The sequence below is a fragment of the Salvelinus fontinalis genome, chromosome 2 (assembly GCF_029448725.1).
Source record: "Salvelinus fontinalis isolate EN_2023a chromosome 2, ASM2944872v1, whole genome shotgun sequence".
Taxonomy (NCBI): Eukaryota; Metazoa; Chordata; class Actinopteri; order Salmoniformes; family Salmonidae; genus Salvelinus; species Salvelinus fontinalis.
In genome coordinates, this window is record NC_074666.1 from 68,711,794 (window position 1) to 68,736,152 (window position 24,359).

The following is a 24,359-nucleotide window of genomic DNA, read 5'->3' on the forward strand; positions in this document are numbered from 1 at the left end:
TAGTTAGCAGTAGTACCTGTCACCGTGGAGCCTGCATTGCTCATGGGGGGCATGTGGGGGTAACCCGGGGGTCCCATCATTGAAGACATGTTCTGTCTGGAGTCCATGTACAGATTACCTACAGGAGATGAAGACATCCAACAGGAAGCAACAGTCATTCAGTTCTTACCTCACAACTCCACTGATCTACAGACTGTGATAAGATCAGTAAAAGGAGACTTCGTTTTAAGCAATCCAACCCTTTCAGATCTACGAGACACACGTTAGAGGTTGCCCTTAGGCATAGACCTAAAATCAGCTGCAGTCCTCAACCCTAAGTTACTATAGGGGAAAACGCAAAACTGAACTTAGATCAGTGTCTAGTGAGGCAACGCCATCCTAATGGCCACTGACCCGTGTTGATGTGCTGGCTGGGCTTGCTGGTGTGCATTGGGCTGTGGCGGGCGGGCAGGGGTGGCCCCTGTGGTGGGATGATACCGGTGCGTGTGAAGAACTGATTGATGGAGGAGCATAGGTCTGCTATCTGGGCCAGGTCCAGGGACCAGTTGTTCAGCTCTGCCTGCCTCATGTTCTCCTTCAGTCCTGTCATAGACACACACGGTCATTCTCATTTCACTAGTCCTTAGTGGTTTCCTCTTCTCCTAGTCTCCTTTCCCTCACCTGCACATGACAATCATACCCATAGCATGACGCTGCCACCACAATACTTGAAAATACAAGTGTTTCACTCTGTTGTATTTGATCCAAACCTGTAGTTTTTAATTTAGCCCATTCACATCCTTGTACTTTGTTTAGTACAATAGAAAAATGCATTTAGACAGTTCACATTGAAGTTAAGACATGTCATTATCTATCATACTTTCAGTGTCAAAGTTGCGATTGAGAAAATGAAGAAAAAATGTTACCTGAACAAAAACAACATGTAAAGTTTCATGAGCTGAAATAAAAGATCCCAGACATTTTTTTATATGCACAAAAAGCTTATTCCTCAACTTTTGTACACAAATTTGTTTACATCCCTGTTAGTGAGCATTTCTCCTTTGCCAAGATAATCCACCTGACAGGTGGGGCATGTCAAAAAGCATGATCATTACACAGCTGCACCTTGTGATGGGGACAATAAAAGGGCACTCTAAAATGTGCAGTTTTGTCACAACATGATGCCACAGATGTCAAGTTGAGGGAGCATGCAATTGGCATGCTGACTACAGGAATCTCCAGCTCCACCAGAGCTGTTGCCAGATAAGCCACCTCCAACGTAGTTTTTAGATTATTTGAATGTACGTCCAACCGGCCTCACAACCGCAGACCATGTGTAACCATGCCAGCCCAGGACCTCCACATCCGACTTGAGACCAGCCACCCGGACAGCTGATGAAACTGTTGGTTCGCACAAGTGAAGAATTTCTGCACAAACCATCAGAAACCGTCTAAGGGAAGCTCATCTGAGTGCTTGTCATCCTCACCAGGGTCTTGATCTGACTGCAGTTCGGCATCGTAATAGACTTCAGTGGGCAAACGCTCACCTTTGATGGCCACTGGCACGCTTGTGAAGTGTGCTCTTCACAGATGAATCTTGGTTTCAACTGTACCGGGCAGATGGCAGACAGCGTGTATGGTGTTGTGTGGGCGGGTGGTTTGCTGATGTCAACATTGTGAATCTCTCCAAGGTGTTGGAAAAAGTGGTTGCCGTACAGCTCCAGGATCATCCCAATCGAAACAATCTGTTTGAGAAAGTCCAGTCTGAGTGAAGCGTTCAATACCGCTATCCTCCTCGAACGCCTCCGGGACACCATCGGACCAGCCCCGAGTTGGTTCTGCTCATACCTCTTCGTCAGAACGGAATATGCCTCACTAGGTGGGTCCAGGTCCCAGACCCACCCTGTCAACTGCGGTGTCCCACAAGGATCCATTTTTGGACCCATCCTGTTCATTCTGTATTAGCTACCCCTTGGCCGTGTCGTAAGCCGGCATGGAATTTCCTTCCACTGCTATGCTGATGACACTCAGCTGAATGTAAAAACTGCCCCAAGTCCCTCTCCTGTGTGTGCCTGTCTGAACACCTGCCTTGAGTAGAGATGGCAATTTTAAATAATTTCACTATTCAAATATAATACAACATTTTCGGATACCCGGTTACTCAAATCGATGTAAAGAAGCTAGCTAAGATAGCTAGCCAGCTACATAGCTAGGCTAGTTGAGGCTATTTGGCTGCACTCCCCATCCATCCTTGTCTACAGCAACTCCATTCAGATTAAACAGCCTCCCTGTCGGTTGCTCATTGTAGCATACTCCTTCCATTTAGCTAACTTCATGCCATCATTTTAACTATGTTGCATTGATTAGAGATCTCCCACTTCACGTTGCTACACATGGAGCCTCTGACTAGTGCCACCAATAAGCTACTGTACATGCGGTCCAGCACTCACCCATAACCCACCTCACCATTGCAGGCCAGAACATTGATCTCCTCAGTCTAAAATCTGGGTGTTGAGCTCGACTCCTCTCTGACCTTCGACGAGCACATAAAACATCTGTGCAAAGCATCATTCTTTCACCTTAACATTGCCCAACTCCGTCGCACCCTCACTCCGTCTGATGCTGAGAAGATCATCCACGTCTTTAGATGCCAGGATGGGGGCGAAGTGTTAGTGTTCATGCACTCATCAGGATCCTGGCAGCACTGTTCTGAATATACTGGAGCGTTTGGAGACTCCTGCCAGTGATCCCGATGAAGAGTGTGTTACAGTAGTTCAGCCTTGAGGAGACAAAGCATCTCTGGACTGGCTCCCCGTCTCAATCAGAATCAAATTCAAAACCCTCCTGCTGACATGGCATCAAATTCTTTTTTTAACCTATTTACCTATTTAACTGGGCAAGTCAGTTAAAGAACAAATTCTTATTTACAATGACGTCCTACCCATGGCAATGCCCCTCCATAGCTCAAAGAATTGCTCGTATCCCATAACCCCAACTGTAATCTCAGAGAGCGATAGCCTGCTCCTCTACGTTCAAGCTTTGCTCCACAGGGGAAATCGGCTTTCTGCTCGACCGTCCCCCCGCCTCTGGAATGCACTCTCGGACCAGCTGAAGGCATCAGACTCCTTTAAAAAACCCTCCTCGTTATGAAGGCCTTCCATTAGATATTGCTGTGTTCCTTGTTGTCCTTGCCCCTTATACCGTCAGCTATGTTCTTTGTGTAAGATGCCCTGCCTAGTTGTGTCCTTTGTCTTTGTCTTGTTTTTATTTATTGTAATGCATTCACTGTATGACTTTGAAAAACGAGTTATAAATTCAATGGATTATTATTATTACTATGAGTGTGACAGACGTTATAAGAGCATTATACACATGGTGGTCCAAAGAAAGTGTTACCACAGTTTCTTCATTTTAGGATAATGCAAGTCTGTTACCTTGGAATGGAGAGAGGTCCACGTCAGCCCAATTGTAGCTGCTGGCAATGCGACAGCTCTCCTTCAGCCACTCCAGGTTGGGGTACCAGTTGGCGGACAGACCTGCGCAGGCAGGCAGACACACACACACACACACACACCCTGCAGTGATTCCTCCCGATTTCTTCTAAGACAAATTATTTCAGGTAGGGGGAGTGGGTAATAGAGCTAAACAGGCTAGGCAGGAAGACGCAACTAAGTAACGGTAGGAGAAATGTTAGTCGTGTCCACCAGCCAGCTCTCTAAAACATTGTAGCAATTACCCTGGAAACGAGGTTAGGGAAATGTTGACAAGAGCACGGTGCTGTAATCAACAGAGTGACAGTCAAGGACCAACAGAAGTAATGTCATGTTTGAGTCCGATGCAGTGATGCTTTTGACCACAAGATGTTGTTTTTTCACGTCACAGACATTAGTGAAGAGGAATGATTTTCTGCCTTTCATCACAAACCCAAATGGCAACACATTTGAAGCTGTGGATCAAAGACGGGGATTGCTTTTATTCATCCCAGCCACTGTGGAGGGAGAACTAACCCAGATAATGGAGCGTCTATTTGTATAGGGCTTCTCTGAGCCGAAAGCACAGTGCAGAGACACAGGAAAAACAAAGTCTAGGCAAATGAAAGACGTCGGCGAGTTTCAGAAACGCCTGTCTCTGAGTTTGTCAGCTTCACACAGCGTTTGAGGAGTAGCAGAAAAACAAATGACATAGCTACAGTGCCTTGCAAAAGTATTCATCCCCCTTGGTGTTTTTCCTATTTTTTTGCATTACAACCTGTAATTTAAATTGATTTTTATTTGAATTTCATGTAATGGACATACACAAAATAGTCCAAATTGGTGAAGTGAAATTGAAAAAATTACTTGTTTAAAAAAATGTAACTGAAAAGTGGTGCATGCATATGTATTCACCCCCTTTGCTATGAAGCCCCTAAATAAGATCTGGTGCAACCAATTACCTTCAGAAGTCACAATTAGTTAAATAAAGTCCACCTGTGTGCAATCTAAGTGTCCCTGTCACATGGTCTCAGTATACATATGTACGCACACACACACACACCTGTTCTGAAAGGCCCCAGAGTGTGCAACACCACTACGCAAGGGGCACCACCAACCAAGCAACACCATGAAGACCAAGGAGCTCTCTAAACAGGTCAGGGACAAAGTTGTGGAGAAGTACAGATCAGGGTTGGGTTATAAAAAAATATCAGAAACTTTGAACATCCCACGGAGCACCATTAAATCCATTATTTAAAAAAAATGGAAAGAATATGGCACCACAACAAACCTGCCAAGAAAGGGTTGCCAACCAAAACTCATGGACCAGGCAAGGAGGGCATTAATCAGCGGTGCAACAACGAGACCAAAGATAACCCTGAAGGAGCTGCAAAGCTCCACAGCGGGGATTGGAGTATCTGTCCATAGGACCACTAAGCCGTACACTCCTCAGAGCTGGGCTTTATGGAAGAGTGGCCAGAAAAAAAGCCATTGCTTAAAGAAAAAAATAAGCAAACACGTTTGGTGTTCGCCAAAAGGCATGTGGGAGACTCCCCAAAGATGTGGATGAAGGTACTCTGGTCAGATGAGACTAAAAATGTAGCTTTTTGGCCATCAAGGAAAACACTATGTCTGGTGCAAACCCAACACCTCTCATCACCCGAGAACACCATCCTCACAGTGAAGCATGGTGGTGGCAGCATCATGCTGTGGGGATGTTTTTCCATCGGCAGGGACTGGGAAACTGGTCAGAATTGAAGCAATGATGGATGGCGCTAAATGCAGGGAAATTCTTGAGGTTAACCTGTTTCAGTCTTCCAGAGATTTGAGACTGGGACAGAGGTTCGCCTTCCAGCAGAACAATGGCCCTAGGCTTTCTGCTAAAGCAACACCAGAGCGGTTTCAGGGGAAACATTTAAATGTCTTGGAAAGGCAGAGTCAAAGCACAGACCTCAATCCAATTGATAATCTGTGGTATGACTTAAAATTGCTGTACACCAGCGAAACCCATCCAACGTAAAGGAGCTGGAGCAGTTTTGCCTTGAAGAATAGGCAAAAATCCAGTGGCTAGATGTGCCAAGCTTACACACCCCAAGAGACTTGCAGCTATAATTGCTGCAAAAGGTGGCTCTACAAAGTATTAACTTTGGGGGGGGGGTGAATAGTTATGCACGCTCCAGTTTCCTGTTTTGTCTTATTTCTTGTCTGTTTCCCAAAAAAATGGTAGTCATGTTGTGTAAATCAAATGATACAAACCACCCAAAAAGTCATTTTTATTCCAGGTTGTAAGGCAACAAAATAGGAAAAATGCCAAGCGGGGTGAATACTTTCACATGCCACTGTAATATAATCAGTGTTGGAGAGTATGGAACTACATTTCGTTCAACTTGTAATTAAACTACATTGTGCAGTAGCTTGATGGTAGTTCAACTAAATTCAAATCTAGGTCCTGTTTTCAGTAGTTAATTACTTTTTTTTTTTTTACCATGTAGCGGTGTAGCTAACTACTGGAACTACACACTACTGTTTTACCATGTAGCAGTGTAGATAACTACTAGAACTACACTACTATTTTTGCACAAAAAAATGAAAATCTGGGCAATGTAGAATTTCCGTTTTCTGTTTCAGACCGGCTTAATTCTCACTTTAAACAGTTTTTATGTTTAATAGGCTAAATTACACATTCTGTTAACATATGATCCCAAAGTGATATGTTCTTGCAATTTATAGTCTGACATTTCAGATTTTGATATGACCATTTTTCACAAAGTAGTTTGGATGTAGTGAACTACTTTTGAAAAGTAAACTATATTTTTCTTAGGGGTAGCTTAAGTGTAGTTTAACTTCTTCCAGTGTGAAGTAATTGATAAACTATTTTCAGAGTAGCTTCCCCAACACAGAATATAATGGAATCCATGCAGAGCATGTAGATATCAATGCTATATATAGTAAGGGACTAGCATTTAAGGATAGTCACTGTTCCTGAGGCCTGCCTGTAATTCCAAACACACGCAACGATGAACAGCTAAAAGCTGAGCGTGACCGTCCTATCGCTTGCTGTCGCCACGGTATGTTATAGCGACAAGTGGTGGTTGTTTGCGCTGATGATTCAACATATAGAATCGGCGGAAAATTAACAGAAAACTATGGCCAATAGTCTAGTCAGAGGCACTCTGCTGTCCATCGTTTGGGTGTGTTTGCTCTCTGACAGTACAGTAGTGTGTAGTGTGCACTGTACTCTCGTGTCTTACAAGTGTTAGTGCAGGTCATCTGTGGTGGCTGGCCAGTATGGTGCTGGGACTGCTGCCCACTGTTGGGGTGCTGGCTGTGTTGAGGGTGCTGCCCATGTTGAGTGTTCGGATGAGGTTGATGTTGGTTGTGCGTCACGTGGGGAGAGAGGTGCTGCGAGAGAGGCGGGTGGTGGTGGGGGTGGTTATGAACGTGACCGTGGTTGTGTTGGTGGCTGTGGGCACTGCCGCTGCTGCCCACACAGGGGGAGTGCTGATAGGAGCACGACGTCCGCGGTTGCTGGCTCAATTCACTGGGCATACCCGTGATACCTGCAGGGCCAACCACACACAAGGACAGACAGACAATTAACTAACCATTCTGCCTACCTGTAAATCATTTTGCTTATGCATTTTCCTTGACTGTCCTTTTTTTCTCTTCAGTGTTTGTTGTTTGCAGTAACGTCTTTGTTGTAAAACCGCAAACAGACATGGCAGTTTCACCATTAAGGATTCCAGCTTTAAAACTATGTTCATATTTATATATATTTTCTTGTTTGCCACAACAAAATAAATGCTACTATGCTACTACAGTGCAGCATGTGACTGACAGCTGCAGAGATGTCGTCTCTAATATATAATACTGAAACAAACCAGAGGGATTTCATTCGGATGGTTTAAGGGAATTTACTCTTAAAATAGAATGGAACAGAGCGACATTTTCTTCACACAAAAGTGCACAGATCGGTGCAAAAAAAATACCATAAACCTAATTTTTATCTCGCAGCGTGATTTAATTTGTAACATTTAAAAATATCGAACATTAAGGAGGCGATATATTTAACTCGACTAAAGTTCACCAAACCTCGCAATGCATAAATAGTTGCCTCCTTAAATGAATGCATTTTAACGCTAGGGGTGTAACGGTACACATAATTGTACCGTACCGGGGACCTCGGTTTGGTCAGTATTGTGAAACCGAATAAGCACATAAAAAATATATTTACAAAATTAAAACACTAGGCCTATAGGCTATGCTTGCGTTGTAGATCTATGCCGCTTGAGTAAATCTGAGCTGAAAAAAAAAAACAAAAAACATTTCAGGCGCACTTCAAACTGTCCTTTGAGGCGCAGCCGGGAACTAGTTCTGTACGATGGCGAGTGGTGGGGTCAATAAACCAAAATTGGAGGATCCTCCATCATCCTTTTAATCACCACATTTTGGCTTCCCATTAGATTACAACGCTGGTTGACAGAGAGTTGTGGATAAAACGTTAACAGTATGTCGGCACGCTCAATGAGAAATAGACAATGCAGCAGTTAACACATTTACACCGACATTACGCCGGAGCAAGACGGAAACGTAAAGCAACACAACAGTCTCCCATCTTCATTCAAGCAGCCCTTGGCAGCTGATTCTGACCGAGCCAAATAAATCACAAGAGCGGTAGGTAGGCTATGTTTACATCTTATGGTCTTTGGTTTATAGCTGCGGATATGCGCCCATTCCCAGTGGTTGAGAATAGGGTGTTTCAGCATCTCGTGAAAGTGCTCAAGCCACGTTACGAACTTCCTTCGTGCACTCACGTCAGAAAACAGGTTGTATCGCTCTATATAAGCAAGCCAAAGCTGAAGTTTTCAATGAATTGGCCAATGCACCCTGTGAAACACAACCAAAACAAACTGCAAATGCATCCAACAAGTGTGGTCACCAGCTTGATGTACAGTAGTCATTGCGTGCTAGGAATATTGGACCAAATACTAAAAACGTTGACTACTTTAATACACATAAGTGGATTTGTCCAAATACTTTGTTCCCTAAAAATGGGGGGACTATGTACAAAAAAAGTACTGTAATTTATAAACGAGTCACCTGATATGGATAAAAATACCCTCAAATAAAGGCTGAAAGGCTGCACTTTAAAAGGTCCAATGCAGACGTTTCTATCTCAATATCAAATAATTTCTGGGTAACTATTAAGTACCTAGCGAAGATCAATTTCTCAAGCTAAATTTTTGCTAGTACTCTCGGGGTGGGTTTGAGTGGGGATGGAAAACTAGCTGTTATTGGCAGAGAGGTTTGGAACTCTCTTATTGGTCTTTTAACTAATTTACCACTTGGTTATGTCACCAGGCAGGCCAAAACTCCATCCCACCACAACAGGCTTAAATTGCAGGTGGTCTTTTCAAATAGCTCTTACACTAAGGGCATTTTCAAAATTTCACAGTATTATTCCAACCTCAGTGTGGAAGTATATAAAACACAGAATATTTTTTTTTTTTTACTGAACTGGGCCTTTAACCTCAGTCATTGTATCATCTAAAATCCCAAAGTGCTGGAGTACTTACCTGACAACTCAAACTGAATTTATCCTCTGCTCTATCATTCACTACAAACTTCAGTCTGAGACTGCCATAATTGAAGTTGTTTGGTTGTCAAAATGAGGGGTGTTGTACAAAAAATATAAGTAATCAGCGATTGGATGATCTCTAACCAATCAGAGTATCAAAGCCAATGATGAACGTTCAAAATGCTGCTTCAGCCACGTGTGTTATGGCCCTGGCCCAACCCATCAGTTTCTGGGACCAATCAGATCTAGAAAGGATTACCATTCTAGAAATCGCCTGGGAGGCAGACTCATTGCGGAGGAGAAACTAATATCCATGGGCGTAGTGTAGCGTTTGGCCCGAGCAAGGAGTTTGGGCACCCAAGCAACTGGAGTACAGAGCCAAAACAACCACTAAATGTGTCAACTACTTTTGGACCTCACTGTATGTGTTCTTTGCATGATAAATTTGCTCATATTGTATGGTGGGAGTATAGCAAACTGCCAATTTATAAAAAAGGGGCTTGGACCTTATACACTGCGGGATAGAGCGCTGCCATTCCAGCCATTGGGTTTCAATGCTCCCTAGAATGTGTCAGTGTTATTTATTCTCGCAGTGATGTATATTTGTTAAGTTTGGATTTTCAGAATTGTATTGCTGTACACAATTCAGCTCGTTGCTGCGACTTAAAATATTTTTAAAAGGTTGATTTCAGGCAACAGAGAGACGATCAACAGAGCGTGTTCATGTCTGGGGTTAAAAAGGTGGATCGTAATAGAAGCAGGAGGAAGGCTGTTGACCCAATAGGAAGCTGCAGGAAGCAATTACAGAGGAGCTTCACAATCTAATTAGCAAGTTTCAAAGCTACTCCCACAGCCACTGAACTTTTCTCCACTCAAGTGTCAATATAATGTTTTGTTTTTCTCCAAATTGGCCTCGCTCGTTTGACTGAGCAACGCAACGATTGTAGATATGTGGCACAATTTATTATTTGTATATGCAAGTACAAAAGAGGAATACACACAAATGCTTTTATTACTGTTTAACATAAGTGTCCAATCTGTGGTGTAGGAGATTATTTTATAGGTTAGCTAAAAGCACAAGGTAATCATTCGCACTAGTGTTAGCCATACTGTTTTCTCATCAACCGGGTAAGACGTTAGCTGTGAACGTGCTCGTTTTCTTTCAAATACTTTGAAGACGTTTGATAGAGCTTGCTTGGTTGCAAAATGCACCCATCTGTCACACCAAGCAGGCTCATCTAAAACACTATTTCAACCCCGGTCTGCTTCAGAGTACTGTTTCCCATGACCCACCTTGCTGGCTGAAGGACTGCTGAAAGACAGACTTATAGAGGTTTTGGAACGAGACACTGAGGTCCTCGAAATCAGAGAAGAGGAGCTGCTTGTCCTGCTCGGCCACACTGTACTGGGGTTGGGAAGGAGGAGAGGGAGGGGGGGGAAGAGGCTGCTGTAGACTCAGAGACTGGGAGGGCTCCAAGTTACTACTGACCTACAGAGAGATAGAAAGAGAGACAGTCACTTATTTTCATTACTTTAGGTCCAATCACTAAAAAGGCTGAATTCTAACTTGAGATATCCACACTGTCTGTTTTGGGCATGGCAATGGTAAACGCGTGTTCAGTATCCCTGTCTCCTGCTGGTCATTCACCCTTCTAACCCGAGGGCCCAGGCCGATTGTACCTACAGTATAGTCATGGGCGCCTGACTTTGTCTTAAAGTGGTGGTACAAATATATATATATACACACATACACACAGTGGGGAGAACAAGTATTTGATACACTGTATTTGAAGACACCTGTCCACACACTCAATCAAACAGACTCCAACCTCTCCACAATGGCCAAGACCAGAGAGCTGTGTAAGGACATCAGGGATAAAATTGTAGACCTGCACAAGGCTGGGATGGGCTACAGGACAATAGGCAAGCAGCTTGGTGAGAAGGCAACAACTGTTGGCGCAACTATTAGAGAATGGAAGAAGTTCAAGATGACGGTCTATCACCCTCGGTCTGGGGCTCCATGCAAGATCTCACCTCGTGGGGCATCAATGATTATGAGGAAGGTGAGGGATCAGCCCAGAACTACACGGCAGGACCTGGTCAATGACCTGAAGAGAGCTGGGACCACAGTCTCAAAGAAAACCATTAGTAACACACACTATACACATGCCCCATGAGGTGAGATCTTGCATGGAGCCCCAGACCGAGGGTGATTGACCGTCATCTTGAACTTCTTCCATTTTCTAATAATTGCGCCAAGAGTTGTTGCCTTCTCACCAAGCTGTCTTGGCCATTGTGGAGAGGTTGGAGTCTGTTTGATTGAGTGTGTGGACAGGTGTCTTTTATACAGGTAACGAGTTCAAACAGGTGCAGTTAATACAGGTAGAGTGGAGAACAGGAGGGCTTCTTAAAGAAAAACCAACAGGTCTGTGAGCCGGAATTCTTACTGGTTGGTAGGTGATCAAATACTTATGTCATGCAATAAAATGAAAATGAATTACTTAAAAATCATACAATGTGATTTTCTGGATTTTTGTTTTAGATTCCGTCTCTCACAGTTGAAGTGTGCCTATGATAAAAAATTACAGACCTCTACATGCTTTGTAAGTAGGAAAACCTGCAAAATTTAGCAGTGTATCAAATACTTGTTCTCCCCACTGTATATGTATATCTATATATATAACACACACACACACACACACACACACACACACACACACACACACACACACACACACACACATATAATATGTGTGTGTGTGTATATATATATATAATATGTGTGTGTATATATATAATGTGTGTGTGTTATAATATATATATATATATTATATATATATACACACACATACAATAAATGTAAGAAGAAATGTAAGATAATGTCTAGATCAGGGCTGCCCAACCCTCTTCCTGGATATCTACTTTCCTGTAGGTTTTACCCTGATCTAGACATTCTTACATTTCTTTTAGCCAGAGATTTGTATAAACCTTTCTGTCTGTCTCTCCAACGTTTGCAAGATTGTTTCAATATTCAAATTCGATCTCCAGCTGTTAATTGGCTAGCTCCTCTCAACAACAGTGACCTGACAAGCGAGCACATTTTCTATGCCAGGTGAAATTGCACCTCATTAGCTAGAAAACAGCTTAAACAAATGCAAATGCAGCTACTTTGCTGTTATTCTGGCTGCACTTTTTGACGTGACTGCGTTAACCCTTGTTTGCTAGCTAGCCAACTATGGCTAAGAATGTTAACAGTCAGTATGGCAATGGAACATTTAGAATGAACGACTGGGTTGCTTCCATACATACAGAACAAAAAGACTGAATGACTGGGTCGTGTGTCTAGCTGGATACCGCCCAACCGTAGCTGGCAACTCCAACGGCCTCTCTTTTCCATCGTCTCCCCCATCCCTCTTATAACTCTTGAATCAGTAGCCTAGCACAAAGCACGTCCCAGTAGTAGCAATATAGTTTGGACACTTATTTTGAGCAATTCAAAATATATATATTCAAGGAAAGAAACACCTTGCTCTTGCTTGCTGGATATAAAATAGGCTACAGTGTTCACAATGAACTGACGGGGAAGTTTGAATGGCGAGAGCTTCTCTGGTGTGCTGTGATCACATTGCCTTGTGGTAAAAATGCAATACACAGGAATACTCTGTTCTCCCCACAACCAATGTTAAAATGTTTCCAATCAAATGTATGAATTAAGTTAGCACGTATTCTTATCAGTCCAATTTGCATAAACATTGATTGGATGATGTGAGGGTTATCGAATCAGGATCAAATCCTTTGATCTCCTCGAGCTCATCAATGATAGAACGTTCAGACTTTAACATTGCCGGCAGGCAAATGGCAAGGAGCAGAATATAATAGCTGAACAGAAACGGCAACCAGGCTAAGTAGGGTGGGGGGAGGGTGGGGGGGGCAGTGATTGGTAAACAAAAAGGTGCGCAGCTACCTCGCCCACTCAAAAAATGTCAATTTGAACAGTTTCTTCCAATGATCCTAAGCAAAGAATTCCGTCACGTCCACATTGTCTACTCAGTCACACAGACCCAATGACCTTTTCTGAAAAAAAAGATTGGTTTCCACACTGTGGCAAAATTAGTCCCGTAGTCTATTATGTACTAAGTCTTTGGGGTTATTTTCTTTGGCCGACACTACAGGCAACGAGACAGTCACAGTAGACAAACACCACAATGCCACAGGAGTGCCTTGGTATAAACTGCCTGTGGCAATCCTGAGGGCACCGCAAGAGTAGAGGTGCTGGAAGGTATCTGTAGAGTGGGAGGGGAAAGAGGAGACGAGCAACGGCATAAAGTAGTGTCTTAAACACGTTCAAGAATACAAAATACTGGGGCAGGTCTTAGGGGATGGTATCATGGAAACCGGCCCTACTGTAAGTGCTCCGTGCGAGTAAGGCAGAAGAAGAACATTAGGCCTACTGGGGATTCAAGTTTCCACCGGGAACACACCAGGTGCCCAGTGTAGAATAAAACAGGCTCTCAAGAGCATTTTTTCTACCCCTTAAAATTCCACAAATAAATGGTATTTGCCTCAGTAGGTATTACCACACGGTGTGTGCGACCTAGAATAGATCAGGGGTTGTGTGTAGTGACTGTGTCACAATGCCGTGACCTCAGACACAAACAATAACACAGCCTCAGACAAGCAGCATTGCCGCAATTACCACTGAGGTAGTTAGTCAGCAAACACTGATCCAAGACGAAGGTCAAGTACAGCAGTAAAGGTCCACCAATATAGTACCACATTATGAATCATAATACCCATAAAACCTAGCGTTCAAACAAGGAAATGGTTCCAATCGTTTTTCCATCATTCTTTTTTCCCATAGGGGATTTAAGAAACACTTAAAGGGCTGTGTTTCATGACGTTTTGATAAGTGTAAATCTATCTAGGACAAGGTGACTTATCAATATATTATCCTGTATTTACCCCCCAAAAATGAAATGCTAATTGGCTGCTAATATGGCTATCATAAAGAACTAAAAATGCCATGATGATCTGTACGAGACTGCCGAATCAAGGCAAAGGTAAGAATCTCTGGATTAACTAACTAATATTAGCTACATTTTGTAATTAATAAACTGGCAACATTTATTTAAATAACCAATTGTGTGAACTGTCTTGTGCAAGCTAGAGATGACGTGCAGGAGCTTGTAGGGAATTGTAGTCTTGCTTTGATGCTAATTAGCATTTTTGAATCAGAGAGTAAATAGAGCCGACGATATTGATTAAAGTCTCCTTGTCCGAGAGAGATTTACATGGTTATCATAACTTCATGCCAGAGTAAGCCTACATGAAACACAGCCCTTATGTTAAGTGTTTCTAAAATTCCCTATGGGAAATATTGATGGTGGAAAAACGATTGGAAACAATTGCCTGTTTGACCGCTAGATTTTATGGGACACAACCACTGCAACAATGGATAAAAAAAATAAAATGAGCAGGGGGCTCTCATAGCTACAATGAACAAAAATATTAACGCAACATGTAAAGTGTTGCTCATGTTTCATGAGCTGAAATAAGACACCAAAATGTTCCATACGCACAAAAAGCTTAATTCAAAAAAAAGTACACATTAGTTTACATCCATGCTAGTGAGCATTTCTCCTTGGCCAAGATAATCCATCCACCTGAGAGTTGTGGCATATCAAGATGCTAATCAAACAGCATGATCATTGTGCTGGGGAAAATAAAAGGCCACTCTGAAATGTGCAGTTTTGTCACACAACACAATGCCACATGTGTCTCAAGTTGAGGGAACGTGTAATTGGCATGCTGACTGCAGGAATGTCCACCAGAGCTGTTTCCAGAGAATTGAATGTTCATTTGTCAGTGTGTCCAACCGGCCTCAACCACAGACCACGTGCATGGCGTAGTGTGGTCGAGCGGTTTGCGGATGTGAACGTTGTGAACAGAGTGCCCCATGGTGGCGGTGGGATTATGGTATGGGCAGGCATAAGCTACGGACAGTGAACACAATTGCATTTTTTTTATGGGAATTTTAATGCACAGATAGCGTGACGAAATCCTGAGGCCCATTATCGTACAATTCATCTGCCGCGATCACCTAATTTTTCAGCCCCATGTCGCAAGGACCTGTACACAATTCCTGGAAGTGGAAAATGTCCCAGTTCTTCCATGGCCTGCACTCACCAGACGTGTCAACTATTGAGCATGTTTGGGATGCTCTGGACCGACGTGTACGACAGTGTGTTCTAGTTCCCGACAATATCCAGCACCTTCCCATAGCCATTGAAAAGGAGTGGGGAAACATTCCATAAGCCACAATCCACAGCCTGATCAACTCTATGCGAAGGAGATGTGTCGCGCTGCATGAGGCAAATGGTGGTCACACCAGATATTGACTGGTTTTCTGATACACACGCCTACTTAAAAAAAAAAAGAAGGTATCTGTGACCAACAGATGCATATCTGTATTCCCAGTCATGTGAAATGAATAGATTAGGGCCTAATGAATTTAATTCAATTGACTGATTTCCTTATATGAACTGTAACTCCTTCAAATCTTTGAAATTGCTGCATTTTGCATTTATATTTTTGTTCAGTTTATATAGGCAGTTTGGGTTACATGTTCCCTACCTCTACAAGTTGACAACACTTAATGTGTGTCCCAAATGGTACTCTATTCCATAGATGGGCCCTGGTCAAAAGTAGTGCACTATGAAGGGAATAGAGTGCCATGTGGGAGTGCCATCTTAGTATATCTACCTCCTCCTCAAAACGTTGTACATGAAACATCCTGTTGTGGCAGTGTTAGTGGTGACTGAATGGAGGCGTGACGTACCGGTGTGTAGCGGTGCACACTGTTGAGGTTGACGGCGGCAAGGCTCTGGTCTGAGAGGCTGTTGAGGCTGCGCCCGGGGCTATCGCTGCCCTTATTCTCCGTTTTATACAACGCTACCTGGAACAAAGATGGTCGACGTTAATATATCACTTGCTGGAACACAGATGGACAATGTGTTAAGTCACTTGCTGGTACAATGGCCAGTTTTAACATATTGACAAAGAGGGCAAAGGGTTTGCATGTCATTATGACAGACGATTACCTTGTTAGTTACTGTGTTGACTGCCAGAGTGGGCGAGGCATCTCCGTACATTATACAGTCCATTCGCAGGGTCTCCGATTCTAGGCTGTACGTCTGGAGAGAAGAGGAGAGAGAGAGCTCTGCAGAACATTGATGGAATGGGATAGCATGTAATCTGGAGCAGGTACCACCCTCTGAGGCTGTGTTACACAGTAAACCATCACATATTAATATACAGTACATTTAGATACATTCGTGCATAAGGGAAAACATCTGACGGACCGACAGTCAGTTGGTCTCCCAAAACTGCTAACTGAAAGATTGCATTGTTGCAAACCAATCTTTATGATAAACTCTAAAAGAGAGGAGCGGGTTGCAGGTTCCCTGACAGGTGCGTATATAGAATTAAGGGAACGGCTTGATTCAAGAGTCGTATGAACATAAGAGCAATGCAGGAGGAAGGAGACAGTGAGAATTAGTGCTACTGTACATTTACAAGAGAGGATGGCAGTTGGCGTTAACTCAAAATGACAACAACAAGGTTCCAGTTTAACAACATTTACTCCACCGTATTAACACAATACATGGTTGCCATTGCACTCATCTACAACGAGACCCCTGCGCAGGCGCACTAATAACAGAGTGATAGCCCCGTAATAACAGAAATATAGGGATACATGAACTTAAAATCTCCCACTTTTCTTTAAAGACAAATAAAACAATTAAAATGTCCCAAGAATTATTTAAGTTACCCATTACAAATGGGTTGTGCGACAAAGTTTTTATTTGTGTTACTCAAGCTGCTACTTTCCATTACTGAATGGCTTTAGGAGCACAAGACCAGCTGCTCCGTTTTTAGTCAGACTGTTCCTTTGTGGCTGACCACTAAATCCGCTGGTTTCTCTGTGCTTGAATAAATTCCTTGATGCTGCTAATCTCAAGACAAAGTCTTTTCTCTGTGACAGACTTGGTTGACTTCACAGCATCAACTAAGGAGTAGTTGTCAGTGACACAAACTACTGATAGAACGTGCCGTTTTGTCTCACCAGTGGTAAGCTCAGAACAGAGTTGCAAGAAAGATAGCAGTGTCAATTCCATCCGCAAGAGCAAGGGTTTCTCCAGCAAGTGTGCTTCGGACAACCCTTCTGATCCTTTTGACTGCCAACTGATAGGTGAGAATCTATTAACACGATTGGATGTCCACCTTGTGTGCCTCCATCTGTAAGGTTCCCTAGGGAAGCATCACTGAAGGCAACTAATTTCAGAGAGTCACCTTTTCCAACATGCTGAAACTTTAGTCACCTGTTGTGATTTCAGTTGACGAACAACTTTGTTTTCCTCATGAATGGTTTGTACAGTGGCGTGTTTTGTGTTGGATGCCAAGTTGCAGACATCAAACATTCTTATTTAATTTTGTTACTTATACCCCTTTTTCTCCACAATTTCGTGGTATCCAATTGGTAGTTACAGTCTTGTCGCTGCAACTCCCGTACGGACTCGGGAGAGGTTGGGAGCCGCGCGTCCTCCGAAACACAACCCAACCAAGCTGCACTGCTTCTTGACACAATGCCCACTTAACCCGGAAGCCAGCCGCACCGACAAGTCAGAGGAAACACCGTGCAGCTGGCGATCATGTCAGGATGCACTGTGCCCGGCCCACCACAGGAGTCGCTAGTGCGCGATGGGACAAGGACATTCCTGCTGGCCAAAACCTCACCTAACCCGAACGACGCTTTGCCAATTGTGCGCCGCTCCATGGGTCTCCCGGTCACGACAGAGCCTGGATTCGAACCCAGAATCTCTAGTGGCACAACTAGCACTGCTCCACTTGTGAGAGCCATCAAACATTACATCAGGTCTACTCTGTCTAACAACCCATAGAATTTGACCTCAATTGATCAGCTTAAATTCCACAGAGAGGGGAATTCCTTTGTACGGGTCTTGAAGAATCCATATGGATAGGTTGAAGATTCTTTATATAGCTCTCCTGTTGCATCAGTATTGTTCCATCAACTGTAATAAATTCTATGCCAACATTACAAAAATCATCATGCTCCTTACGGCCGACCTGGAAAACAGCTTTTCACACTTGTAGCAAAGGTCTGTGAGCCACCCCAGATAAAGTCATCAATATGACAGGCAAGTACTCCAGTCCCATTGCAGTCTTGATCAAGACAATAGAAGACTGCAGGATCCACTTGTGACATTTTTCCAACTGTACTCAGCATTGTTGCCTTGGCTTTGTTGTACCAATAGAGTGATGCATCTCCCAGGCCATACACACACTTTTTTAGTTTCCACAGTGTTCCTTCGCTCTTCGCTTCAGGCGAAAATCTGATGTGAATGTCCTTTGACAGCTATGTTCCCTGCAAAAATGCAGATTTGATGTCTATGGAATGAAGGTTCCATTTTTTCTGGTAGATCACTGACATCAGCAATCTGAGTGACTCTGAGGCGCTTGTCGGTGAGTCTTTTGGGAGTTCTTTAGCAGCCAGCTCCTCAAAACCTCTAGATGTGCTTTTGGCACCATTCCAGTTAAGGATTCTTTAAGGGTGCAAACCCACCCTATTGAGACAGAGTTTTGGCCAATGTCTTTGACTTCCTCAAACACTCAAATTTTCCTCCAATTACTGAGCTCATCTAGCTTAGCTGAGTCAAATGACATCCTTTATTTCAAGTACATCATAATTTTGAATGTCATTCTGTTTTTCTCAATTTTCCATTGGTTCAATTCTGAGATGATCTACAAGTGACAGGTCAGCTGAACCTGTTGTACCAGAAAGTGTAGCTTGCTCAGAGTACCAGTTCTGGTGTTTTCCTTTGGCTTTTCCAGCTCATCCAATGACGGTTCAAATCAAATCAAATTGTATTTGTCACATACACATGGTTAGCAGATGTTAATGCGAGTGTAGCGAAATGCTCTACAGTCCTGGCCAAAAGTTGAGAATGACACAAATATTAATTTTCAAAGTTTGCTGCTTAAGTGTCTTTAGATATTACTATGGAATACTGAAGTATAATTACAAGCATTTCATAAGTGTCAAAAAGGCTTTTATTGACAATTACATGAAGTTGATGCAAAGAGTCAATATTTGCAGTGTTGACCCTTCCTTTTCAAGACCTCTGCAATCTGCCCTGGCATGCTGTCAATTAACTTCTGGGCCACATCCTGACTGATGGCAGCCCATTCTAGCATAACCAATGCTTGGAGTTTGTCAGAATTTGTGGGGTTTTGTTTGACCACCTGCCTTTTGAGGATTGACCACAAGTTCTCAATGGGATTAAGATCTGGGGAGTTTCCTGGCCATAGATCCAAAATATCGAGGTTTTGTTCCCCGAGCCACTTAGTTGCCTTATGGCAAGGTGCTCCATCATGCTGGAAAAGGCATTGCTCATCACCAAACTGTTCCTGGATGGTTGGGAGAAGTTGCTCTCGGAGGATGTGTTGGTACCATTCTTTATTCATGGCTGTGTTCTTAGGAAAAATTGTGAGTGAACCCACTCCCTTGGCTGAGAAGCAACCCCACACATGAATGGTAATACGGTGGAGTCTGTTCTTTTGCCCATCTTAATCTTTTCTTTTTATTGGCCAGTCTGTCATATGGATTTTTCTTTGCAACTCTGCCTATAAGGCCAGCATCCCGGAGTCGCCTCTTCACTGTTGACATTGAGACTGGTGTTTTGCGGGTGCTATTTAATGAAGCTGCGAGTTGAGGACTTGTGAGGCGTCGGTTTCTCAAACTAAACACTAATGTACTTGTCCTCTTGCTCAGTTGTGCACCAGGGCCTCCCACTCCTCTTTCTATTCTGGTTAGATCCAGTTTGTGCTGTTCTGTGAAGGGAGTAGTATACAGCGTTGTACGAGATCTTCAGTTTCTTGGCAATTTCTCGCATTGGAATAGCCTTCATTTCTCAGAACAAGAATAGACTGACGAGTTTCAGAAGAAAGGTCTTTGTTTCTGGCTATTTTGAACCTGTAATCGTACCCACAAATGCTGACGCTCCAGATACTCAACTAGTCTAAAGAAGGCCAGTTTTATTGCTTATTTAAATAAGTAGAACAGTTTATCTCTGCTAACATAATTGCAAAAGGGTTTTCTAATGATCAATTAACCTTTTAAAATTCTAAACTTGGATTAGCAAACACAACGTGCCATTGGAACACAGGGGTGAGTAAAGCAAAGTACTCTTCCTGTGAGACAATGTAACAAGCAAGTCTGCCCAGAAATGCAACCGAAGCGTAATAAAAGCGTTGAAGGGCTTGCATGTAAAAAAAAATGACAAGGCTCTGAATTAATTAATGTTTGTGATAAAAAAAAATAATTCCAGAAGAAAATACTGTGTGTCTAAATGGCAGCCTAGGGGCTTGTGTAGGGTAATTAACTAGAACAGAAGCCTAGAATACTCCCCCCCCCCTTTCCTTTTGCCCTCTTCTGCTAGCTCTCCCTTCCCTTCTCTTTTCCTCCCTTCCCTATACCTGCCCACCCCTCTTCCTCTTTTCGTTGGACTGCGATGATTGTGCACTTTGCCGCTCCATGCATCCTTTGTTTCCATGGTGATGGGTAGGGCAGAGGCAGTGGTAGATGCGTAGGGGGAGAATGGGTCTGCTGCTACTCAGTGTTCAGTGAGCTGCAGAACGGTGTTCAGTCAGGCGCTCAAATCACTGAACACCAGTGGTGTAGTGCTAATTCTTTAGGGACAGGAGAGACGTGATTGTTCATGGCATGACGTCACCATCTCAAAGAAGATAGGGGATGACTGTAGGCCGAAATGAGACAGCATCACGAGTCGTTTAAAATTAAGCCAATAATGCAATGCCCAATGACATAGTTAAGAGCAGTCTGGCTGTGATGTGATGCTTTATTTTAGCTGACTCCCCGGTCAGTCTGGGATATTTTGTTGCCCAACCTGCTATCCCGCTACATTTGTGCACGCCGTGGGTGACCATTAATCGGAACAGTGTAAATTGTATGTCGGCCCATGCTGGGAAAGGTCGGCGGTGTCGAAAGCAAGGTTTGACACCAGTCCAGTACTCACCCTTTCTCCAGAGTGTGGCCTCTTCTTTGGCCTGGTGGGAAGTGTCTCCTCTTTACGATTGGTGTCTATAGCCCAGTAGGAACCCTGGAGACGACGACAACAAACCAGATATTAACACTAGGGCCATACAAATGCTATTAGTGGTTTAACAGATTCCCTGCTTGACAATCCACCCACTTGATGTTAAATATTAAGCACTAATAAAAATAATGTTGAAATGAAGTCATCCCACAAGAATCTCTGCTACATATAGCAATAATACATCACTGATTCTCTACACCAACCCAACACAGCAGCATCAAGCAACAAGACATAAGTGGAGTAAATCAATTACCGGTTGCATCCCAAATGGCACTTTATTCCCCATATAGTGCACTATTTTTGACCATCGTCCATAGGGCCGAAAAGTAATGCACTATATAGAGCATAGCGTGCCCCTATATCTTTCCCTCTGTTCTCCCTTGTTCTCTCCCTAGGAGGCCCACTGCGCCTGACAGAATGAAGTTCATATAGGAACACAAACATGGATTATCTGCTCTCATCTCCTCTCGAACTCTTTTTCCCCCCTCGGTATCACAACCCAGCGAGGTGGGCTACAGAACAAGTTGATAACGTGAGTACATGATGTAGCTATCGTTATATCTCGGAGGTTCTCCACAGTGTATAAAAAGGATAAATGTATGGCTACCCTCATGTTGCGCAGGTCTCCCCTGCAGTTTTATTGATTGGTTCGACCTGTTGTGCGAGTTAAGGCTCTGGTCAGGTCCACGTAGAGCTAATCAGGTGAGAACCTCCGTGTCAAACTACAGGCCTCGGCTGCGGATTCCAGCTGAATTATTGAGTTGATTTCCTTTCAATTCATTTTTCAACGGTTCACATCCCTATGGCCATGAGAAACACTCTTTGGTGAAAACAAAATTGGTAAAACCTATAAAGAATGCTAGCCTGGAATTCAGACTCAAAGCGCAGCACTCGGCAGATCACAGTAATTACGAGTACAGATACAGTACACTTGTAAGATGTCACAGTAAAAAAAAATAAGAAATGTGTTAACTTAAAAATGGGGCTTCACTAAATGTTTGTGTTTATACATTTACTCAGATCAGCAATTTCTTAAAACACAGCACAAACAAGGACTAGAGAAAACTCTTCTACCAAACACACTTTTCCTGGCACAGCAATTTCACTTTACCTTTCCAACCACTTCATGATGAAAGGAAGTGCCAATTTAAACTAGAGACAATGACGCAGCAGAAGACATACCCAAGTCACTAATTTATTGCCACAAACACACACAACATTGACTCATAGAAGTACTAGTGGTAGTAGTTGAAGTACTTTTTTTTGCATTGACTAGCACCATACCATGTTAGGAAAAGTTTGCATTCCAGTATGCACTACTCAGTTAAAATTGGAATACACGTCTCTGTTGGAAGAACTCTGCACTAAAGACCGTCTCTGTTGGTAGAACTCTGCACTAAAGACAGGTTAGGGTGGAACAATGTTTTTATAGTTTTCCCTGCCCATTGGCCTGGGGCCAGGTCAAAGGTGGTGATGGACAGGTCAAGAGGTCCAATGAAAGATCACTGGGGAGACATGCCCTAACATGTTATTAGAGCAGAGGGCAGCTTATCCCCCCTCTAGCAGGCCTTGCACCTCAAAAGAATAAACAAGTCCTTGAATAGAAGGACGATTTTCTACAGCCGGGTGGTAGTTCCTGTGGAAGAGGCTCTGTTGCCCCGTAGTACATGGTGGCACCAGCGTGTTTCTGCTGAAAGGCTGCAGGCTTCTCCTGCTCGGTATGGGCACTGGCTGCTCTGCTTCCATCTTCAGCCATTGTGCTAGGTACAGAAAGGTGTGGGGGAGCTTGTGGTTATGTGGTGCAAATATGGCTTTTGAATTTGGCATTGTTCTCTGAGGGGAGCCGAGACACTCGACGTGGGAGCCGCAGAAAAGCTTGGTTACGGCGGGAACACTGGCTGTTGAAGTGAGTATGTGTAGGCGGCGGCACTGGATAAAGCTGCTGGCCTCGGGTGCTGCCAGTCTCGTCCGGGGCTGTACTGGCAGCTTATGGGGAGAAGTAAAGGCCACAGCGGCTGCATCCGGATGGTAGGAGTACACCCATGGGTCCGGGGGGAAACTTCCCCTGGAAGGGGAACCGTGTCCAGGTGTGGGCATAGAGGTCTGTGGCATCTGGAGGGGTTGCTCGTACCAGGTAGCTAGAGCTTTCCGTCCTGTATCCTGGGCCCTTGTGAGCTGCAAGCAATTGCCTATTGTCCATGTTGCTCAGCATATCTAGAAGATCTGGAAGTTCGACTGAAGCCTGAGACTTGGGCTGTGAGCCTTCTGAGGATTGGGGGCTGAACACCTTCCATCCTCATCCTCCTCCTCTTCTCGCCAGTGTGTGCTTGCCTAACTCTGATCAGGACTACCCTGGTCCAAGGAGTTGATTTAGTTGACTTTATTAGGATCCCATTAGCTACTGCACATGCAGCAGCTACTCTCCCTGGGATCTACATAAAATGTACAGATACAAGACAAAGTACAGAACAGTTATTGACAAGAACATTAGACATAAACAAAAAAATAAGAGTTATACATTGGAAAGATAACACGAGAAAACTAAAATATTAGTCATATACCATCCCTACAGTATATACATATTCTGATATACAGGACAGTTAAATCCAATCTTTAGAAAGAGGACAGGTGCTGAGATCAAATCATATTTTATCTGTTTTTGCCTCAGTAACCTCTGGTGGCAGAGCATTCACAATGACATGGAAAGGGAATACCTAGCCAGTTGTACAACTGAATGTATTCAACCAAAATGTTCTCTTCCACATTTAACCCAACCCCTTTGAATCAGAGAGGTGCGGGGGCTGCCTTAATCGACATCCACGTAGTCAGCGCCTGGAGCCCAGAGAGCAGTTGTTGGGGGGTTAACTGCCTTGCTCAAGGTCAGAACGGCAGATTTTTCCACCATGACGGCTCGGGAATTCAAACGAGCGACCTTTTGGTTACTGGCCAACGTTTTTCTACACATAACTGATAGCGACGCAATAAATCTGTTTTTGGTTTGGGTACTGTGAAGAAACTCATAGGGGCATGTCTGTTGGGGTATGGACAGTGCCTTCAGAAAGTATTCATACACTGACTTATTTCATATTTTGTTGTGTTACAGCCTGAATTCAAAATTGATTAAATTAATGAGAA

General features: G+C 43.5%; 1 protein-coding gene across 1 annotated transcript in view; it reads right to left on the reverse strand.

Annotated features, from left to right (window-relative positions):
* The window catches only part of LOC129824233 (forkhead box protein J3-like), a 75,918-nt gene that overhangs the window by 3,193 nt on the left and 48,366 nt on the right, over nt 1-24,359 (reverse strand). Inside the window, exons 5-12 of the mRNA XM_055883712.1 lie at nt 21,144-21,227; nt 16,128-16,220; nt 15,866-15,982; nt 10,321-10,516; nt 6,701-7,009; nt 3,414-3,515; nt 394-582; nt 17-118 (exon numbers count right to left, since the gene is read on the reverse strand). Coding sequence (XP_055739687.1) covers nt 17-118; nt 394-582; nt 3,414-3,515; nt 6,701-7,009; nt 10,321-10,516; nt 15,866-15,982; nt 16,128-16,220; nt 21,144-21,227 — 1,192 coding nt within the window. The remainder of the gene's footprint in view (nt 1-16; nt 119-393; nt 583-3,413; nt 3,516-6,700; nt 7,010-10,320; nt 10,517-15,865; nt 15,983-16,127; nt 16,221-21,143; nt 21,228-24,359) is intronic.